At 38.3% G+C, this 22794-nt stretch overlaps 1 protein-coding gene across 2 annotated transcripts in view; it reads left to right on the top strand.

The window, feature by feature from the left end:
* TMEM117 (transmembrane protein 117) overlaps positions 1–22367 on the top strand; it is a 197141-nt gene extending 174774 nt beyond the window's left edge. For both annotated transcript variants that reach the window (XM_017829167.1, XM_017829168.1), the window contains 2 exons: positions 9721–9850; positions 20283–22367. In XM_017829167.1, the coding sequence (XP_017684656.1) occupies positions 9721–9850; positions 20283–20920 (768 nt within the window). In that variant the 3' untranslated portion in view covers positions 20921–22367. The remainder of the gene's footprint in view (positions 1–9720; positions 9851–20282) is intronic.
* The last annotated feature ends 427 nt before the right edge of the window (positions 22368–22794 follow it).

The raw sequence follows: 22794 nt of genomic DNA, 5'->3' as shown, positions 1-22794 counted from the left end.
AGTATTTTTACTTTATGTAATCTTCTTAAGCTCTATTCATTTTTTCAGTATCAGTCAAATGCAGCATATAATCCTGTTTTTTTCTTCAAGAGAAAATTAATATTACTATTTGACTACCTTAATCACAGCAAGTTGAACAGTGCCCAAGCATATTTGTAATTTACAGTTACAGCTGAACCAAAACAAATGGATGAAAGTGTCAAACTGAGACTTTTGGTCTAAATCTGCCACTTCAGATTGCGCATAATACCAAAGGGCAAGTTTACAGTTTTGTTTGTCACCAGACCCAAATTTTGGGAATTCAAAACAGGTGATGGTATAACTCTTCAGAGCACTTATGATCTGAAGGAATTTTGTCCAGAACAGTGTGGCTCCTCAGTCAGCCAATTCCAACATTGAGGCAGCTGATTTACTTTCCATCTACAGTGAGCAACATACAGTAATCCCCTTGCTCCAGATAGCCTTTATTTCTCTAACACCATTTTTATTATGTTGCAAAGCTTATAGCAGGGAAACGTCTGCTCAGGTATTTTACCACAAATCTCTCTTCTTAGGTTTAGGCAACACTAAAAAACATTGTTAGGATTTGAATATCAGGCAACAAGGAAATTCATGTGTATGGCTGTTTGGAAAGAGAAGGGACAATATACATTTTAATTCAGCTTAAATTAACTGGAGGCAGTTGTCTTAATGCCGAATGACTTCAGAACTCCAAGCAGAGCTTACTGTTCTCAAATATGTACAAATGGCATTAGCAGTATTTACAAATCCTGAAATGCTTCAGGTATCATATTACTGTTCAAATCCAGTGATGGTATATTTCCCACAATGTGTGTTATTGCATGTACTCATGAAATGTACTCATATTGTTGAAGATGATTATATAGCAATGTATTTTAAATTTATTTTTATTCTCCATATCATAGTCATATATTTGGGTTTATAAGGTACCAGAAAGACTGGCTCTTCTGTTGTGATTTCCCTTGACAGCAGGCTGCAGTCACAGTAAATCTGTAAATATAAGTATTGTGTATTATTAGTGAATGTTCATTTCTCCTATTCACCACAGAAATGGCTTCCATAAAACCTGTCACTGATGTAGTCAGAAAAACCATTGCAACTGATTTGTTGGTGGTTTAGGGAAATTTCAAGTGGGGAACAAGTTGCTTTGCTTATCTTTTACAGATACAAAATATTATAATATTACCACTTTACTTAGCAGCATAACAGACTCAAGAATTAACTGGAGAAGTTCTCACTGGCACTTCTCATCCAGATAAGTTACTTATAAGTAGTTAAAGGGTAGCTGTAAAACAGAACAGTCCATGTCCTCAGCAGGAAATTGTGATCACTGTTGTTCCTGGTCACTCAAGTCTCAAGATATTAGATCTTCTAGTGTCCATCCTTCCTTGTACACTGGCTTGTTTTCATTTGTTCCTAAAGAAAGAGGAGAAAGGGATAGCCATTAATTCTTCACGCTGCTTGCAATATTTGTCCTATCGAAGAGCTATCAATGGTCACTAAGGACTGGAGCAGTATTGTGCTAGATGATGCTCAAAGACAGACAAAATACGACCCCAGTCCTAGAGAATTTCATTGCAAAAGAAAGTCCAAGAGTTATGACTGGTTAGACAGGTGGGTACAAACAATAGTGACTTTATCAGTCAGGATGACAGGTAATCCAGGGTACCTAATGCATGATATCCTAATGTTTTCTCATAGCAAAAGAGAATTATACAGAAGAAAGAAAGCATAGAGTTCTGCAGCTGATAAGGAACTGCTCAGGGAAAAAATTCTTTAAATAGAGAAAAAATTCATAGGCTGAATTTATAGACTGATTGAAGGAGCAGCTGTTATATAGACAGTCTGTACCTAAGGTATTGAAAGATCTGAAAGAATTTCAATATGAAAGGAAGTGACCTATATTTTATTGGGTAGAAGAATGTTGTGGTCAAAGAAACAGACTAGGAGAATGGTCTTTGAAGCAACATTTCTGTATTGTTTGAGAACAACTGCACTTGTGAAAGCCAGAGGGAAAGAGGCTGATGTAACTGAACAGAAGATGATGAGAGCCTTGATAAACATTCTAACTGTGGGGTTTGGTAGGAATTTTCATATCTGTGATATGTTATGCAGAGCAGATCTGCAGTATCAAGGCACTACGAGGTTGGAGGAGTGAATAAAAGATGATACCCAAGCTATAGTCACAGGGGAGAGAGAGAGCAGTGCCATCTATCATGAATCAGGCATCTGCCAGTAAGTGGCATGGATACAGGACTTTCAGAGTAATGCAAGCAGTTCTTATTTTAGGTGGACTGAAATTTTGAGATTACTTTGAGCTTCCTGTAGAAAGGCTAAATACCAATTCAGACAGTTCAGTAACAAGGGGCGCTGTTTTGAGGACATGTGCGTACACAGCTTTGTCTACACTCAAAATGCATTAATGTCTAATTTCAAATTGCAGGGAGTGCAGAGTGCAAAAGGGTTGTTTGGGTCCTGTGTAGCCTGGGAATTGTTGCCTTTAAATAAGCAGAAATGGATAATAGACTGAAGAATTCTGTAATGATTTTTTAATGGAAAGGGTAATTAAAAGCCAAGCATGCATTGCTGCTTTAACTCTCTAGGAGAGAGTTATTGCTGTCTTATTATCATTTTTTCAAATAAGGGAGAAATGAACAAGACTTGCAGTGGTCTTTCTTGAGAAAAGCCAGGAACCTGAAGAAGCTAAGCAAAGACTGAGGAATGAAGAGCACTAAGGTGTCAGAGAACGACAGTAGTTTTTTATTTCCTGCCTTACATTGCCGTATAGTGCAGGGATAGCCTTTCTATACCCATGTCTGATCCTGCAAGCTGTCTTCAGTCTTCTGTCAGCAGGTTGGAGTTCAACTGAAACAGTTATTCCACCATTACAGTGATTTTTCCATAATTTGAATTCTTTAAATCAAGACTAAGCAATAAAAGGTAAAGCAGCGTCTGCAGTTAGAGTTGGTGCCACAGTTCCTGATGGAGTTTTGCGGTTATTGCTGGTAACAATCCAGACAGGTGAAGAAAAAACAAATGAGCAGATCAAATAAAATTTTCTGGACTTGAAAACTATGAATAGATTAGCACTGAGAGTACCAACATGAAGAAGGAGGTCTTTTGAAGAATAATGTGTCATCTTTCACTGTAGGACCTGTATAGCTCTACTGAAGCCATTAAAGTCTGCAGGTGGTGATATTAAGAGTAAATGTATATTTTTCATTTAATGAGGGCAAAACCCAGCAATGTCTATCACATTTTCTTCCTCTTTAAATAAGGTATTGGCAAAGAACAAAAGGCCAGAAGCTGAGCAGTTAAGTTTGATCTCACAGGCATGAAAGTGAGTTCTGCTCGTGGCTGATGACTTCCCATCTTATGTAGGTTGAATGAAACATTATAATTATGTTTGCACTTTAGCAGCTTCCAGCTGCAGAGATTTCAGCTGCAGAGACCACTGCAAGTTGCAGCACTGCAATGAAGTTAGAGATAACCACGGAGGAGTTGGCCTTTGTCTCTGAATTCCAGCTGTTCATTTTTTACTTCAAACACTTGCAAAAATATAAAACCATTGCATCTTCTTAAACTTCCTCTAGCTTTCTGTGTGCCGTGTTCTGAGATGCAAAGATATCTGAAAACAGTCTTTACCTCAAAAAGTTTTAATAAGTAAATAAAAAACGCTATAGGCAGTTTCTGAAACACACATACACATTCATATGTGCATTTTCTCAGTTCTGGACCTCTGTTTTTGTTTATTATTCTGAGACATTTAAAGTACAAAGGTATTCCTAGCATTAAATATAGCATATATCATAACTACTTAAAGCAGAAATATTCAATGTGCATTTGTCCTCTTTCCTAATTATATCTAAACAGTGTTTATATTACTTTTAGTGTTATTTCATATTTACTGTGTACCAAACACCCTATGAGCTACATTCAAAGAGGAGGAGAAATGAAAGTGTTGCATGTTTGTTCACCATCAGTAGTTAGTGTTTTTTAGTCATGGTCCCACCTTCTCTGTCGCAGTTTTCCCTGGGTGGAAAGGGGCTGGTGGCTAAGCGATGTGGGGCTGTGTGTGCATGAAGCATAGGATGTGGTTTGCTGAGGGCTAGCATCCACCTCCCAGACAGCTAAGGATCCTTACTTAATCCTGCTGGGTTTTGGTCCTCATCTGAGCTTGGGAGACACAGCCCAGAACCTGCAACAAAAACAACAAAGGAGCAATCCTGCAGCCAGCCAGAGCACTGGGCATTGCCAACATGACCCTGTGCAGCTGTGTGTCCTGGCTTGGAGTCAGGACAGGGCTACCCAGGAAATGCCTTCTCTTTTCCTCAGATGATGGCAGAAAGGGCCAGATCACATCAGAAAGTCTGGCTTTGATGATCAGTTACCATTACTAAAAATATCTTTACTTGAAGAGATACCAAATTGGTGCTGTCACCTCCATTGTAGGGTCTTAAACCAGCACCTGGCATTGCAACAGAGAGTATGTGCATTTGCTTGGCATGGGTATTGTGGTGGTTTACTTTGGCTGAACGCCAGGTGTCCCACTCCCAGAGGGAAAAGAGAAGATGAAAAAAACGTAAAAACCTGGGATTTACCAAAAAAGACAGTTTTATATTTACACAGAAAACAGGAAAAAAACTCAACGCTACAAACACATAGGCAAAGGAAACTAACAGTAAAATGCTACTTCCCACAATAAGCAAAGTGCTCTTTCTCTCATCTCCAAGGAGCAGCCATCCTGCCGGATAGCTATCACAGAAGAGAGTGAGCTACTTCCTTCTCCCCTCTTTATATCTGAGCTGACGTAACATGGTATGGAATATCTTCTGAGTCAATATGAATCAGGTGACTTATCCTAGAAGCAAAGGGAAGAGAATCAAATACCGTGATGTCCTCAGGTTTTTTTCTGTGCTTCTGCATTTAATGAGGTAGCTGATGGAAATCAGAGGTGCTCCCTTTGCCCACTGCAACACTAGGATGAACCCCTCAGTGCCCTTCAGTTCATTCCCTGGCTACCCTTTCCTCATGACTAGAGTGAAATGAGACAATAACCTCATTTGATTTGCACATGCCACAAAGCTTACAATGCAGGTGAGGTTAGAGACCTCACTGCAGCTGATTTAAGCCTTCTGGTTCTGGGTTAGCTTCTTCTTCATACACTGCACAGATGTATGCTGCAGTCCCATCACCCACCCAAGACTGGTAACCACTGAAGTAGATGAATATTAGAAATCTGATAGTGATGGATTTAAAGGAGAAACAATCATATACATATATGAGCTGAAGTATGGTTGTACAGCTTTTAAAATTCTGCAACTAGAAATAAATTCTGAATATGGTATTTTGGCCCAGTTTCTAATAAGATCCAAAAATGGCAGAGTACAGGCACCTCAGCAATAAGGACTAAAGCTGATCAAGTGAATTTTGCATAAACTATGAGCTGAGAACCTAAAGAATATAGAAAATGGCACTCATGTTCCAGAGATGAGACTGATATTAGAGACCACAGAGAGAAAATACCATGTAGGGAAGCATGATTGCAAGCCTCAGCTATGTTCCAGAGTGGGAAATGTTTGGATTTATGGTCTTGTACATTTGCACTATTAGTGTACCTGTTAACAAGTGAGGTGGATCATACCTACTAGGCACCTTGAATTTCTTAGAAAAATGGTTTTCTGGATATTGCTGAAATTAAGTTATCTTTTCCTTGTCAGTAAGGAACAAAACCAATGATAACAGAGTCTGAAGATTTTAACACTTTCTTACAACCTAGATAGCAAAATGGCCACTTTGTTATGTTTGGATTTGACAACCTGATATTGGCATTAGCCTGAAAAGATAATAGTCATCTGCTTTTCTCCATCACAGTAATAATACTACTGCCATGTGTCTGCAGGTGATAATGTCTCTACATGGACAGTAAGCACTTACACTTACCAGAGCTGTGAGTCAAATGAAGCTCATTTAGTCACCTAACAAATGAAGCTCATTTAGTCACCTAACTTGAAGCTTCATTTTCCCAAGTGCTACAACTGTAGTGACTTCCATGGTAGGTTTAACTCACTATTTCAGTTTCTTTTTTTTGAAAATTTCTTTCAATTACTTTTTTTTTGTGTTTTGGTTTGTTTATTTATTTTTTTTTATTTATGTAATTCCAGTGGTACTGTTCTTAAAGAACAGATTTTATAATCATACTAATAAATGTGTTACATTCAAAAAGTTATTTATGGGTGAGAAAGGAACACCTGTATTTATATTTATTTATATAAAGGAACACTAATATATTATTAGTATTAAATTTTAACAGTGTAATCCAAGAATCATTATTAGTTGAGATCTAATTATTACAGAAAGTAATACTTTTGTGCAGAAAAATGTTTCAGTAATGATAATAATAATAATTATAATGTCAACACTGTTATACACACACTTCTTAGCTTCTAACACTTTTCCTGATGCTTCATCCACCCTCCCTCTGCTCCCTAGGGTCCTGAAATGGGCAGTCTCAGTCTGGTGGGGTTCAGTGGGGGCATTATGCCATGTTATTGTCATCTGGAGTCCTTTGCTCAGAAGGATATGGTGTTCATCATGATGGTTTCCTACTTGAGGCCATTTTTATGTTTGATAACACACTTTTAGACCTTGGTGTTTCTTCCTTAATCTGAAGCTCCACATTACAGACAGGTTTACTGTACAGAGTGCCTTTCATACATGCTAGATATTTCTTTGTTCTTTTGTTACCCTGAAAAGCAGTTTTGCTCAGCCCAGATCTGCATTTCTCTAGCCAAGAAATACCAGTGAGCTATTTATAGCTGTGAAGTCTCCAGCACCAGCCTATGCCTATCTCTTTAGCTATGGTAACACCATATTACAGTGCTGCAGGGTAATAGGGGTCATGATACAATTCAGGTGTGCTTCATATAGTATGGGGCTTATATGTAGAAAATGTTATTATCAAGTAAAATTCATCCAGATCAGAAAAAGCTTGTTTATAAAAAAATGAAATGCAAAGACACAGTTCAATACAAAATTCTGCGTGGTGGAATTTTATCAGCAATGTAAATCAGCAAAAGGCACAGTAGGAGCCTTGGGGCAAGGCAGGATCAGGAGGCCAGATTTATATTCCTATGTTTGCTTATTTCTAATGAAGAGTCCACAGCTCTCCATTAATTTACCTTCAGGAATATATAATGTATTTCTTTCTGTTTATTTCTGGGTGAGATTACGTATGACTTAACATGAAACACCGGTCCAGAGAGTTATATTAGATACTGTGAATTGAAAACGTGCACGCATAAAATTTTTATCTTTGGGCATTTTTTGAATGCCTGCCACCTGCAAGAGTATGTCTGCAGATACAGGGTAAGGGACTGTGCAGCTGGGCAGATATTACCATATGTCGTGACCAGGACTGCATGTGTTGCATTAGTGATAAGGCAAAAGGAGAGCATCCTTATTTCTCTTATTTTCTGCATCTGTAAATTGGCACTTTCTGCATTGCTGTGAACATTAAGAACCTGGTAAAGAGTATCAGGTTTTTTCCTTGCTTGCACTCCTGTTAATCCCTTTTACTCAGTATCACAAAGAGTTAGCACAAATCAGCTGCTGTTAGTGTGTGGGCCATGCTATTCCCTGTGATAAAACTCTTCCATTTCCTTTCCATTGTAGAAAATGTTGGAGAGTTTAGCAATTCTTGGAAGTTATATATAGTGATTTATCTTTCAGAGATCATATAATTATAGACTATTGTGAGTTGGAAAGGATCCACAAGACTCATCAAAGTCCAACTCCTGCCCCTGCACAGTAAAGCCCCAAGAATCACACCATGTGCCTGAGAGGATCACCCAAACACTTCCTAAACTCTGTCAGGCTTGGTGCTGTGACCACTTCCCTGCGGACCCTGTTCCAGTGCCCAACCAGCTTCAGGGTGAAAAACCTTTTTCTAATATCCAACCTAAACCTCCCCCGACACAACTTCAGGCCATTCCCTCAAGTCCTGCCACTGATCCGCACAGAGAAGAGATCAGTACCTGCCCCTCCTCTTCTCCTCACAAGGAAGTTGTATAGACTGTGATGAGGTCTCCCCTCAGTCTCCTATTCTCCAGGCTGAACAAGCCAAGTGACCTCAGCTGCTCTTCATACGCTTCCTCTCAAGGCCCTTTACCATCTTTGTAGCCCTCCTTTGGACATTCTCTAATAGATTTATATCTTTCTTATATTGTGGTGCCCAAAACTGCACACATATTCAAGGTGAGACTGCCCCAGTGCAGAGAAGAGCAGGACAGTCGCCTCCCTCAACTGGCTGGTGATGCTTCGGCTGATGACCCCCAGGACACATTTGGGCCTCCTGGCTGCCAGGGCACTGCTGACTCATATTCAACTTGCCATCAACCAGGACTCCCAGGTTTCTTTCTGCGGTGCTGCTCTCCAGTGTTTCAGTCTGTATGAACATCCAGGGTTGCCCCATCTCAGGTGTAGAATCCAGCACTTGTCTTTGTCGAACTTTGTGGTCGTTGCCCAGCCCTCTAATTTATCGAGGTCTCTCTGCCGGGCTTCTCTGCCTTTGAGGGAGTCAACAGCTCCTTCCACTTTAATGATTCTTAGTTTTGACTATTTTTTTTTCCATTACTCTGGAAGGAAACTTTCCATTTCTACAAAACTGAAAAGTAAAAAGATGGAACTCGTTCTTGTGGGGAGATGGCTGGTTTTCTGACCTCTTCACATTCCATATTCCTTTATTTTTTTTTTAGTAAATCAGGTGCTTGTTTCACTAGCTTGTTGGATACAAACCCAGGGATATGCATGGGAACAGGGGCAGTGTGTTTTTAACAGCAGGTCACCAACAGGACACTGGTAGTAATTGTACTGATTCTAGCACTACTGCTAGACTTTCAGTTTGGACTCTAATGAGCCATGCTGTCATACCCATTTTCAAGTGACTGATGGTGGGTGCAGATAACCAAGTGAAAAATTGCTTTACGTGCAGCTCTTCCTCAGCGGGGTTACCACATGCTACCAAAATATGCATAATGATGTGTAAGAGCTTCCACATTTTCAACATTACCTTGTCAGCTGAAGCACAGCAGTGGAGAAAGCTGTGCTTGGATTGATTCATGCTGAAGGGCCTACACTTACATAGAGTGTTTATTTAAATGTATTAAGGCCAAATACAGGAAACACCCTATAAGTTGAACAAGTAGAATACAGATATATGCAATGTTTGAAAGGTTCAGGCCTTTTTTGTCAATTTCTTACCTGTAAACTGTTCATCAAATTACAAATTATGGAAGTTGTAAAGCAAGGTTTTTGTATAGGTATTCTTATTTTTGCAAGGTTTTAAATATCTTATATCTTTTAAATATTTATGTTTAATATCATCTATTTAGTAACCTATTAAATAGGTTAAATATTTTCCTTAGACTGTTTTGTACTGTCAGCTGATACAATGGGTGTCATTCTGCAGTGAACTTTTAAACACATAATTACATGGAGCTGAGGTCAAAATTATAGTGGACTATCTAATATAAATAAGGTATTCTATTTCAAGTGAGTCAGTCAAACTTAAAGTAAGAAAATCCAATAATAGGAGGGCTAAAAATAGAACCTTTTCCTTTTATTAATTTAAGACATTTTAAAGGGCAAAAGTATACTGTGAAAGCTTGTATTTAGTCTCTTATTTTTCTTTTTTAACAGGACTGGGAGTTTCCACATTTTATGGGTGATGTTGAAGTGAATCTTCCGGGCTTGCCCTCTGCACACATGCAGTTCAAAGTACCATATTTCCAAAAGATATTGAAAGAGGAATATCACATACATATAACAGGTATGTAATCTTACAGACTGTGACACAGTCACACAGTAAACTGCTTCTGTGTGCTACCATGTGCTTAACCACATACTTCTGTGCGTGTCCCAGATTTTTTTTTCTATCTCTTCATCTGTCCATATCCATATCATCCATATCATCCATATATAAACATCTTAAGGAAATGAGGAACCTGTATCTTATGAATCAGAGACACCTACTGTTTTCATGGATGTCACGGTTTGAGAGCCCCAAAAATCCAATTTCCAAGCCTCCCCCCAATTTACCTCAACACTGAAGAGAAGTTTTCAGGCAGGCACACCTCAGTATGGGGGAAGGGAATTATATACAATTTATTACTATACAGAATAAATACTATACAAACTAAAAAGCAGTTATATACACAATATTAACACAGCTTCTACCACCCCTTGGACTCTCCCACATCAGTTCAGATGTGGAAAAGTCTTCAGAGCGATAGTGAAAAGTCTCTCTCTCGTTGGAGTATCAGGGAAAGGGTTGAAACCCCCACCAGCCCTTAGCTTCATGCTGAGCTCCTGTCCTGAGCTGCAAGGGAAACAGCTTGTGCCATCAGGATCTTCATCACGAAATGTCCAAGGAGTCAGCTCTGAGTCCTTCCTCCCTGGTTTCATGAAGGTTTCCTTCCAGGGGTAAGATGTTCTGTTCTCACCCTCCAGGTTGCAGGCTCTGAGTCTCTACTCAGTTCATTTCACCCCAAATAGCTTTAAAGTCCTTACCCAGAAAAAACCTGCGTGTTTGGCTCTCTCACTCTTCTTTAGCTGCTGCAGCTTCCAGTTTCCAAACCCAACGTAGAGCACCTCTGAGCCCTCTCTGACCCGTCTCCGATTTCTGCCTGGAGTTCTTCCAGCTGTTGCAAGGAATCACAACTGTTTCTCCCGGCAACTGAACCTCTCTGGCCCATCTCTTGGCTCGGCTCCAGAGCCTCACCTGCCTTAAATCCACACCACCGCCTTCCCAAGCAGTGGGTGAAGAAAAAGAAAGCCCCCTCGCCTTGGCTATAGGGTACTCAGTCCAGTTATAACTGTCCCAAGCCCTGCAGTCTAGCTGGGGGTGGGGGGAGGGAGAAAGAGGGCTTGGCCTCCTCGCGAGGGGCCTGCCTCTCTCCCTCTTACCTCATGGTTGTGAGTCTATCTCTCTCCCTCGCAACACTCCACGCTGCCTTCAGCTGTGGCTTAGCCAGGGCTGTGGGTCCCAGGGCCCCCCGAGTTCGGGGGGTGGGGACCCTGCCACCTCTCGGCTCTCTCACACACTCAGACACACACTGCGACACACACTCCGACACTCTGCCAACAACTTCTGGCTGTTGTTGATATCTAATTTTCACAGGAGCAAAAAAGAACAGCTCCAATTGGTCCCTCAGGGGGAACTCTCCTTGGACCAATCACCTCTAGGCCCCTCGGCTCCCGGGGGGCAGCTCAAACCAAGACAATGGATTTCAGCAACTTCTTGTGACACTAAGTAATACCTAATGTAGCTTCAGAGATCTTTTTATCTAAAATTGCTCTCCAGGGGAATTAGCAGCTTATTTCATCTTCAAATCTCTTATGCTTTCAGATGCCTTTGCTGTGATTTATGCTAATATCTTTTCTTTGGATATTCTCATCTGGCAAAGGCCACTCATAACCATACTTCCATCAGTCATCTAACCAGAAGCAGACAGTTCAATAACCTCAAATAAAATAGAATTGCAGTTATTCAGATGGATGATATGTATAGATAAAAAGTACCTGATCCTTGCATACTGTGAGCCAGTATTTTAATAAAAATAGTATATGAAAAAGAGAAGAAGGTTAAATAGGGATAAATATTTTGGTTTACCCTCAAGCTACATAGAAGGAGTATAGCTTTTCTCTGCATTGAGAAGAGATGGATAATAATGGATAGCAGAAGAATGCATGTGTGAATTGGCAGGGGTCTTTAACTGCTAATATAAACTGTCACAGCCCATGACACCACACAGAAATAAAATAGATGAGGGCATCCAAGGACAGAACCATATGAAACTCCTGTGGATCAGGGACAAAAGGAACATTCAGAGATGATAGAAAGATAAGGCCAAGAGCTAGCAGCTGAGTCACAAGCTCACCAGACAGCAAAAGCCAAGGGAAAAAGAATGAGAAGGAAAGAACGATGAACCCAGCACTGAGTCGAGATGGACTGAATGGGGTTTCAGAAGAGGTATTTTCAGCAGAGAAGGCAGAAATGAGATTAAAAAACAGAAAAGAAGATAAAATTAGTGCAGAAGTTACCTGTTGGCTATTGAATCAGGGGAGGCAAATAAGCCAGTAGGAAACATGGAGGGATGCAAGATTTTTCAAAATTCAACGTGGGTGCCCTGCTGGAATGCTGAGAGGGACCAGCTGGGACGTGTCTAAGTGACACTGTTTGAGCCACTAGTGGTTTATGGAATAGGATGAAGTAAATGATCTCCTGATCAGTGACTAGAAGGTATAGGGTGAGAGGCGATGGAATGTGTATATGAGAGACATTTTTCTTTCCCAAGTGAGCAAAAAGGGAAAGGAGAGGGGGAAAAAAGAGTTTAAGCATCAAATATATTATGTAAATTGTAGGTATGATATTCAGGGAAAGCAAAAAAGATTTTTTTTCTTTTTCTCAAGACTAGAGCATGAATTTGGAGGGGCTCCCACAAGGTTCACAAATGTCCTACAGTTCTTCCATTGTATAAGGAGAAGTAATGGAATGGATGCACAGAGGAGCAGGAACAATGACTACCCATGGTAGGTTGGGTGGTGCCATCAGATACAGAAACTCAGGATATAATTAATGGGTGGTAGAAAAGGGATTGAAGAACAAAGAACAGTTTTGCATTGCAGAAGAGACAGAGACATTGATGATAATCAGGGAAGAGCAAAGAATAAAAAACAGCAAAGAACATAAATTGGGGATCAGAAATGGAACTGCTAGCAGTGGTGCTGTTTGAAAGCAGGCCAACCAAGAGAAACCAATATTTTTGCATTGTAGAGTTTTCTGGACTGGAGTCCTTTCTGATTTTCTGGCAAGAAGGCATTCTTTTAATCAGGATGAGATAATGAATGGAAGGCTGAGGAAAATTTTTCCCTGCTCAGCATTAACAAGATCCATTTATTAGATTCACTAGACAAATCAATCCATTTGACTGCACGTCACGTACCCTGTCTACTGAGTGCCTGTTTTATCTCAGTGCCACACCACCCTTTAGGAGATCTAATAAGCAGCCGTAACACATGGCACAAGAACCTCCCTTTGGGTAAGTTTTACTTGAACCATCTGTTCTTGCCATCAGTTCTTGTCTTAGGTTAGGGCATCATCTTGGATCATTTTCAAGCTCTAGTTACTGTGTGGATGTGCAGATACTTGTAATATTCTACTCAAATCAAGGAGCTAATAAAAGAAAGAACTATTTCAATACATATATAAAAAGATGAATATAATCCAGTCTAAAATGAGAGTAGAGAGTGATGCACATGAATTCAACAGCAGCAGATGACATGCTGGTAGGACAGTGATAACAGCCAGAAGCTCCCTCTATTTAAGTACTGTTTAATACACGGGATCCAGAATTTAACCATGAGACTTCTTTTAAGTAACAATCAAGAAAGGAAGATTAAGGCCTGAATGATGTTTCTTTTAGTACAAGCTATATAGATAAAACCAGACTGTAAATCTATGACCTATGCTCTGATTTTTAGAAACTGGAAGCCATTTTCTCACAGATAGCAAGGAGAAAGAAAGTATGGCTGAAATAACATTTGCCATCTTTTTCCTGGTAAATTTTACATTTAGTTCTTTTACAGTCTGTTTTAGTCACTGTTGATTGTTATAAATAAGAGCAGCCCTGTTCAAAACTGGTTGTTCTAATAAGCAAGGGTACCACAAAAAAGCAGTTCCAAGGAAAGGGACATTCAGAGGAGTGAAGGACTTCAAGCCCCCTTTCTGTTGATTTGTGCTTAATGGCTTTGTGCAAGTTCTGTATAGAAGAAGGATTTCACAGTTACATGCACTGTGTTGCCAACTCTCCTGATTTTATCACAAGTCGAAAGGCTTTTCTTTTCTTTTTCTTTTTTCCCCTTTTTTCTATTTTGTCTTAAAGTCTTATCTCTTGAATTCAGTGACTTCATGGGAATTTCAGCTGTCAGAAAATAAAGATCATGATAACAGAGTAAAAAAATTAAAGGTTGTTTCTGCATAATTCAATGTCTAAAAAGGCAGATAAATACAACAGTGCAAAGTGTATTATTTTATCCCATCTTGCTACTTCAAACTAATAACATGCTTTCTTAGGTCTGATGTGATTTTTGAATGTTTTAAGTTGGCATTAATATTGAATTAACATCTCTAGCCTGTAGCTGATATGCTTCACTGTAATTTTAAATTTACTATGAAAAGCCTATCTTATTTTTACTGGTAACTGAGTATCTCATTTTACTCACATTTCTTTGCATCTAGGAACTCCCAGCAAGCATCTACTGAGTATTAAATATTTTCATCCTGTTTTGATAGCTGCTTTTTTCAAGAACATCAAAAATAACTTTAATTCCTGCATCTGCCTAGCTCATCTGGATTTCCCTTGACAGATGGTTCATTGCAAAGTATGTGTTTTCCTTTTTAGGCTGATGTTTATGAAAATACATAATCTATCCTAGTTTCTATAATACCCAGGGACATTTGTAAAACTTAAAAGTAAATTTTGCTGCTTCATGATTAAAAGGCACTGTAGGGCCTGGCTTGTACCCTTTAATAGCAGCACTGGAAATCCAAGAGCATCTGATGTCAAGTGTGTGGGTAACTTTCAAATAGGAAATATTAAGGTTTGGGTGTCAGAACAGATGGGAGATTTTTCTGGCTGTTTATAACGTGTTTCTGAGTGCTAATCTAGCCCAAGTGCCTTTCCACCCAAAGGAGAAATCATCACCTTCATAACTGGTGAGTGCCTAGCATGGCAGGCTTGTGGAGTTAAACTAACAGTGTGTCTAGATTCAGCCCAAACATTGCCCACATAGAGTAGCCTGATGGAGCCTGTGGGCAAAAATAGAAAGCTTAGAGGTAAAAACAAGCTGTCTGTGCACACAAATGTGAAAAAACCTCAGAGGATTTTCATCTTAGATCAGCTGTGAGTGGTCTGTCTGTGTGCATGTGTCTAGTTAATAACACTAATGTGACAGAAGATATGAAGAATATTTCAAATGTTTTACAGAGGTATCTGAGTGGTTTTAGACACCAAATTACAATTGAGATAAGAGTCTAAAGTCAACATTTCCTACAGTAGCCTCTGGCTATGGTTGCACAGGATGAGGCTGCTTGCATCTAGCCTTATTAAGTGGAATTTTTGCATTCCTTCTTGACCTCAGGAAGAATGCTGAGGACTGGATTCTATAGGAGATCCTTTTTAATTAGGAAATGAACAGTCTGTTCCAGAGTGGACATAAAAAGATGAAACTGCTCTAGAATCAGCAGCTAGTCTGGAATATTGGGATATATTCCAAATGCTGCATGTGGAATTGTCCAAAAATCTCATTCAGATGGTGAAAATGTGAATTTCTGGAAAAAGGACAATCCATACCTCTTTCAACACAAGAAGACCCCTGTGCGTCGCACAGTTGTTCAACTTCAGCAGGGAGGAGAGACTGTTTCTAAGCAGAGTTCTGTGTAGGCTGGTGTTCAGAGCATGGGCCTATGATGCATGTCCACACTGCCATAAGTGGAGGTTGTTCTAGGGTCAAGGTTCCCTTCTGGTGAATGTCCTAGCCAGGAGAATTCATGCTTTCTCAGAAAACCAGGAATAAATTTTCATCTCCAAATGCTGGTTGTTAGGTTATAATGCCTATAAAAATGTTTCGCATTTTGCATCACAGCCTGACAAGAACACCCACACTCTTGGCTAACTACATACCTCCAATTTTTCTTTTTGGGGATCTTTATTTCACCAAATTTCAGTATTCACCACATTTCCGAATACACCAAACCAGATTTCTGTCTCTCCAAATGATGTGTAGCATGTAAGAATGTCAATGCTGTGAAAGCTGGTTATTAACTAGGTCTGTGTTTTAGGTAGTGCATGGCTGAATGACGCAACATATTTTCCCACATGATTTCCCTCGTTGGTAACTTCATTGAAGACTGGATATTATATTCTTTTCAGTTTGCTGACTAGTCTTCCAGTCTTGAGAGCTTATCTTTCTACATCCTTCTATTTCATATTTTGTGTGTGAAAAATCCACCTTCCATCCAAGAACAGCTGATTGGGGCAAGGTATATGCCAGTATTCTTGGCCACACAGATTTCACAGAAGTAGAGCCAACTCTAAAGCAATAGTGATAATGATCCTACAGAAACTGTTAAAGAGACAAGTTAAGTGCCTTCATAGTGTGGGGCTGCATTTTCCGTTGTCACTTTTAATCTGGAATGAAACTTCAAATCTTTTAAAATAAAATTAATATTTGTAGCTTCATCATGTATTTTTTCTGACTCTTTGCAAAACTACAAACTTGATCTTGTTTATGTGCAAGGTAAAAGGTCATGACTGGCTTCTAGCTTACCAAAATTATTAGCTTATTTCCTGTATAAGCTTGATATATGACTTAAAGTTTTCTATAAAAAGCATTATGCTAAAATTAAGTTGTAATAGACAATAATTTCATATACATAGATTATTGATGTGTATAATGTTAAGGGTTGGTCAGTATATTAGGTCTCAAAAATTGCTTGTCACGGGAATTTTCATCAGATAGAAGTTTGTGAATGGAGACTATCAGACCTCTTATTTCAGTCTGCTTTAATACATCACTGATTTAGAAGGATTACTTGGTTGACTGGATTTACTTGGCTACCATGCCTGCTAGTACAGTAGTAAAGTACATGTCTTAAAGAGGGATAGATGGCAGAGGACATTGTATTGTAGAAAAGAGGAAAACATTTTCTGTAAGTAACCAAGACAGCACTAACTCACAATCATTTTGTGTTTGAGGGGATTAATTCAGTCCCTGGCTGCAAGGATTACTGAGTAGGAGCAGAAAGATGTTATTGCTTTCATACATCGTGATAGTGAGAGTGTTACTCATACACAGCCTTTGGTTCTGGTGACAACATTATTCAAAAGAAAAGGAAAGGTCATAGAGCTCATCAAGCATGACAGTGATGCAAAGGATGGAAAAATTATCTAGAAGTGAGAAATGTAAGGAGTTTTGAGAAAATCCACTATAGAACAGCAGCTGTTCTCAGGCAACTAGCTGCCACTTAGACATACAGCTTGCAGTTCATCTTCCTTAAATGGGGTGATGGAGCTAAGCTGTTTGTATAGTCCACACTAACCCAACAATTCCAGCAGCAGAGTTTAGGGCTGTGCATCTGCCTCCCTAACTCTGACTAGGAGCTGAGTGAGGGAGTTTCAAGTTCCTGCTTTTTATGAAACAGGAATAGCATATCTCTCTTCAATCAGGTAAGCACTTAAATTTCTAATGTAAAAGGGATGGAGCATTATTTAAATGGATCCATTGTGGAAGAGATTAACAGTTATGAAACCATAGTGTAGAGACTACATGAAACCTGAGATCAAGCACCTGGAAATGATCTCAGGGAATTCAGTATTTTTAGTGCTTTCTACTGTCTTCTTAGTCAACTTCTTCACCACAGCAGGCTGCTGTTTCAGGTCTTACTCATTATGTAGCTTGCTTTACATGTTGCATTTAGGACAATGTGCTCACACAGGCAATCACTGTGAAATCCACTAGGTATCTTAATGCCTAAAGAGGATCTATGTCACAACTCAGCATTGCAATGTCTAGGTTTCCTTTGTCAGTCATACCTGAAAATAGACAATCAAGAAAACCATAACAGTGTATTTTGGCCTTTATAAACACTATCTCAATAGTGTCTCCATTTCATTATGCTTCATATTTTGATCTTTCTCCCTAAAAATCTTCACTCTTGTCATGTCTAGCTGAAGGGAAAGAGCAATCCTGATCCTACCCTTCCTGTTATCCCTGATGTCTAGCGTATCTCTCTGGAAATTCATCTGTCTTGGCTCTGCAGAAACACAAAGTGCCACATATATTATTTTGATGAAGCCAATAACAAAAGAACTGGATGTTTGTTTTTTTTAATGGACACAGCTTAAGGCATGAATTTTGGGACAATGCAGTAAGGGTTTGCTTTCGGGTTGAAACATAGAGTAATATTTAATTCCAAATTATTGTTTCAAAGAGTGTCCAAGTGAGCAACAATAACAGAGAAAGGAAGTTTAGAATGCAGCAGATCATGTTTTCTTGCAAACTGGACATAGATAAAAAAATAATGGTTTTAATATTTTTTCATTGTAATTTCTGTTTAGGCCATTATTCCTAAGGAAATCAGAATTATATGATTGTGTTCTCTGTATAGATTGGTCTCACTCTCTGTATCACCACTCAGTATCAAATATGTTTTGAATCCATGACAGTTTTCAAAACATTTTCAGACAGTGGGAATCTGAAAAGTAGTGACACTATCATCGTGTCCTAAGAAATGCTGGTTAGGTAAAGGAGTATCATATAATTTAGTGCCCAGCTGAGGAAAAAGCAAGGAGAAGTCAGCCATTATATTCTGTTTGACACCAGGCACTGATCAGTGAATATGTGTCCCAGCAGCCCATCTATGCAAGATGTATCTTGTGTCTCTCTGTTGAAAGACAGACATGATGGAGAGACTAGAGTTATTCTGATGGAGAGAAACATGAGAAATACAGTGCAAACATCTGCAGGAAACCTCAAGTTACATTTTTCTGTTTATTATTTTATTTCATACTTTAGCGTCATTTGCAGTGTCTTGGTGTTGATTTAAGAAACTTAGATATTATAAAATATGGTGATAATATTCTAAAATGGTAACAGATCAGTGATAAAATTGACAAAATCTTGGGGAAATTCATAGAATGGTTTCAGTTGGAGGCAACCTAAAAGATCATTTGTTTCCAACCCATCTGCCATGAGCAGGGGTAGCTTCCACTAGATCGATTTGCTCAAAGCCCCATCCAACTTCAGTTCGCTAGAGGAGTTATTCAGAAAATATGGGATTGACTGCAAGGTCTTTTCAGTGCAGTTTGTTTTCTGGACAGTGACAGTAACACAAGAGAATGAACATTCTTGTTAATTTTCAGTCTGTTTAATCTAAACTGAAAGAGCTGTTAAACATAATTGCTGAAAGAAGTTGCTCTCCTTATGCTCCTGGAGAATTCTGGTTATACAGTTTGAACGCACAGACTTTCAGGAAGGAACAGACTTTCCTGCAATCCATTTGTTCTTTGCAAGTCAATAGCCTAAGTAATTTAATAGATCCTCTCATACATTCATTTGCTTTTTCACTTGAAACATACTTAAATATGATTCCGGCATAGACCAATATCGTTCATCAACAGCAGGAACATTCCTCCGTGAACGTCTTTTCACGTAATGGTGACATGTAGATTTCCCAGGTTCTTGGGTGGTCAGCAGTTGTCACCACACAGGTAAGATCTTAACATGTCCAGCTAGAATGTTAGACATGCTTTGACTATGAGAATAGTATAATTTGTTTTGTCTGTTCACAGAAAAATATTGGTTAGAAGGGAAACCTTGTGTTCATCTCTTCCAGAAACCGTACTCAAAGCAGGGCCAACTTTGCAGTTGCATGAAGTTACCTTTAATGTCTTTTGGATGCCTGGAGGAAGCATACAAAAGAGCAATTTTAAATAATAAAAGGAGAGAGGTGTCGTCCTCCAGTATTACAGAATCTTAATGTTAGACTATGAGTCCCTCTTTGGAGGAGTTTATCATCACACAGATTATAAGAAAAGCTAAGCTGACTAGACTCTGAATTCTACAGTCAGCCCTTGCTATTTCTCAAGGGTGCGATATCTCTAAGTCACAGTTTATCTGAATTCCCCCACCTGAATATGTCTGCACAGCATAGTTGGTATATCAAACAACATAAGTATATAGACAATGTAAGTATATAAAATTTGCATAATTACCAACCTCGAAAACCTGAGTCATTTCTAGAATATAAAGGGATCTATCAAATATGGCCTTTTCATGGAAAATTTCCCTATGAATATTTTTTAAGCCCTGGAATTCCTGCTTTTTTAGGTTTATTGATCTATACCACATCACCTAGTGGTCTGATCAACTGATCACCTACAAACCGTAATGTTAATTGAATTGATATACTGCTGTGGTTATGTTACAACATTAATTTATTATGTGTCCAGACCTAATTGAGAAATACTAAGGGATATTCAGCATAAATCTGATTATGGTGGAAATTTATTTACAGCTTTGCTTTACAGACTAATAAAAAAAGGACTTTTTTTTCATCTGGATAGATTTTACATATGACTGTGTTTGTACTGCCTCTAAAATGGATATATCTGATGACAAAACTTTCTTTTTCCAAACAGGGAAATGGTTTAACTATGGAATTATCTTCCTTGTTTTAATCTTGGATCTGAATATGTGGAAAAACCAAATATTTTACAAACCTCATGAGTATGGTCAATATATCGGTCCTGGACAGAAGATCTACACAGTGAAGGACTCAGAAAGCTTGAAAGACCTTAATAGAACTAAGTTATCTTGGGAGTGGAGATCCAATAACACTAACCCATTGACGAACCGGACCTATGCTGAAGGGGACATGTTCTTGCATAGCAGATTTACAGGCTCTAGCCTTGATGTCAAATGCCTGGCTTTTATTCCAAGTTTGCTGGCTTTTGCTTTGTTTGGTTTCTTCATCTGGTTCTTTGGGCGATTTCAGAAAACTGACCAAGGCATGGAGAATTTAGACAAATCATACACAAGAATGAAACGAAAGTCACCGTCAGATATGGGAATGACACGAGAAAATACACAGGTGTTAGAAGAACCATTAAGTTTTCAAGAACCACATCTGGTATCCATAAAATCAGACTTAAGTGAAATAGTTTTTAATTCTTCTCTCCTAACTTCTGAAAACCTGAACGCACAACTGAATGAACAAGATAGCCCCTTACAGCCAGTACCAGAGTCCTCTGTCCCTAAAAGTAATCCTGTGACATAGAAGCAAATACCCAGGAAAATCAGTTTAAATAAGCAGTTACTATAAGATTTCAGTTTTACCTTTTGTAAGTTAAGATTTACATAGTGTTTAGAATAAGAAACTCAACCTATACCAAGAGGTGCTCAGCATGCTTTTTCTAGGAATTTTATTTTTTATTTGTATTATAGTACGTGCCTATTGTATATCTAACATTCCTTTATAGATTGCTTCCCAAAATTGCACAAGCTATTTATTAATACATTACCTTAACTGTATAATAGTGTACTAGATGATTACTTGCAGGTATAAAATTCTACCGTGGTGGTGCCTTGAGACATTAAACTGTTTTTTAACTCAACACCAGGTGTATAGCACAGTTCTTCTCATCTGTTTTGCAAAGCTTTTTGTATACAATTGTTTCAAGTATCATTTGATGTCTTGACAGAGGAGATAAATATAGTTATTCCCAAAGAAAGCTTTCTGTTAGGACATCACAACTTGACTTTGTTATTTATTCATCTTTGAAGCCAGAGGCTTTGATGACCAGACTGCAGAGAAACACGTTGATTACCTTTTAATTTTGCTGGCTGGCTGCCAAACACAAATACGGATTTATTATGCGATAAACAGCAGAGACATAATACAGCATGGGTCACTACTTGTGAAAATATGAGTTTCTCCATCAGTAATAGCAATTAGGTGATAATGCCTAATTATGTTTTTCCTAATTAAAGATAAACTGGTCCTTGATTAAAAGTTTTACCCTTCACCTTTTAGAAACAGAGGTGGAAATACATAGTTGAAGCAACTCTTTTCATCATCACTGCAAATGCATGCAACATCAAAGAGCCAATGAAGTGATAGCAGTAAAGGACACAAAGCCCATTAAATCCAGTATTTTTGCAATTTGGTGCAGATTTGGTCTGGGTATATGTGAAACATACATAGATATACACTGCATATAGACAGTCTTAACTTGTCCAAATACTAAAGAAATGTTTAAAGTTTTTAATTATAATAGATTAATTGTTGATTTTTATTGTATTCTTTTTTTTCTTTATCATTAGCTATGAATATTTGTACCCTGGAATCAGAAATTGAGAGAAACTGGGGGTTTTGCTTTTTTGAAGGGGACATCATAATGTGAATTTCTCTGCTGTATGATCAAACTATATGCACTAGAGAAATTGCATATCTAAAACATCAGAAAGACTCTGATTTGCCTCTAATTTAATTCTGTAAATTGTTGTTACAAGTTGCTAAATAATAAGTCATTTTTAAGTCTGAATTATTTCTCTGTCATTTCCCGGTGTTGCTGTATTTTGCCTTTGTGACTTTTTTATCTCCGTTGTTTTTGATCAATCTGCTTTTAAGTTTTCAGAATGCTGAATTTAGCATGCATAAAAGGACTATGCATTTATTAACTGTCACTTGAGAGCCAGTTTTAATAAACATCATTCAACAATTGTTTATTATGAGGCAGGAACACATTCTGTTAGTTTTGCAATTTTTTAAAACATTTTACCCATGCATTGCCCTGTTTAAATCATAAATATTTCTGACACTAAAAAAGACACACAGCATCACAGTAATGTCAAAATCAAATATTTTGTTTATGAAACATTTAGTATTTCATCAGGAGAAATTTCACTTTATAAGCATACTAAATTTTTATCCATTAAAAATTATGACTAAAAATAAATCAATTAGCCTTTGCCTACTGCAGCCTGTAAACTTGTTTAATTGATGTATGATATAGTCAAAAACAAGCCATTAATTACTAATGGTAAAATAGTGTGAGATCCTGCTTGTACTGTATAAGAGGTGATATATTGATGTTTGACATTCAAACAGCATTTGATCTCTTAAGTAGTTACAGAAATAGCTGTTTAATT

Source organism: Lepidothrix coronata, unplaced genomic scaffold (assembly GCF_001604755.1).
Source record: "Lepidothrix coronata isolate B3197 unplaced genomic scaffold, Lepidothrix_coronata-1.0 Scaffold159, whole genome shotgun sequence".
Taxonomy (NCBI): domain Eukaryota; kingdom Metazoa; phylum Chordata; class Aves; order Passeriformes; family Pipridae; genus Lepidothrix; species Lepidothrix coronata.
This window is presented reverse-complemented; position numbering and strand designations above follow the sequence as displayed.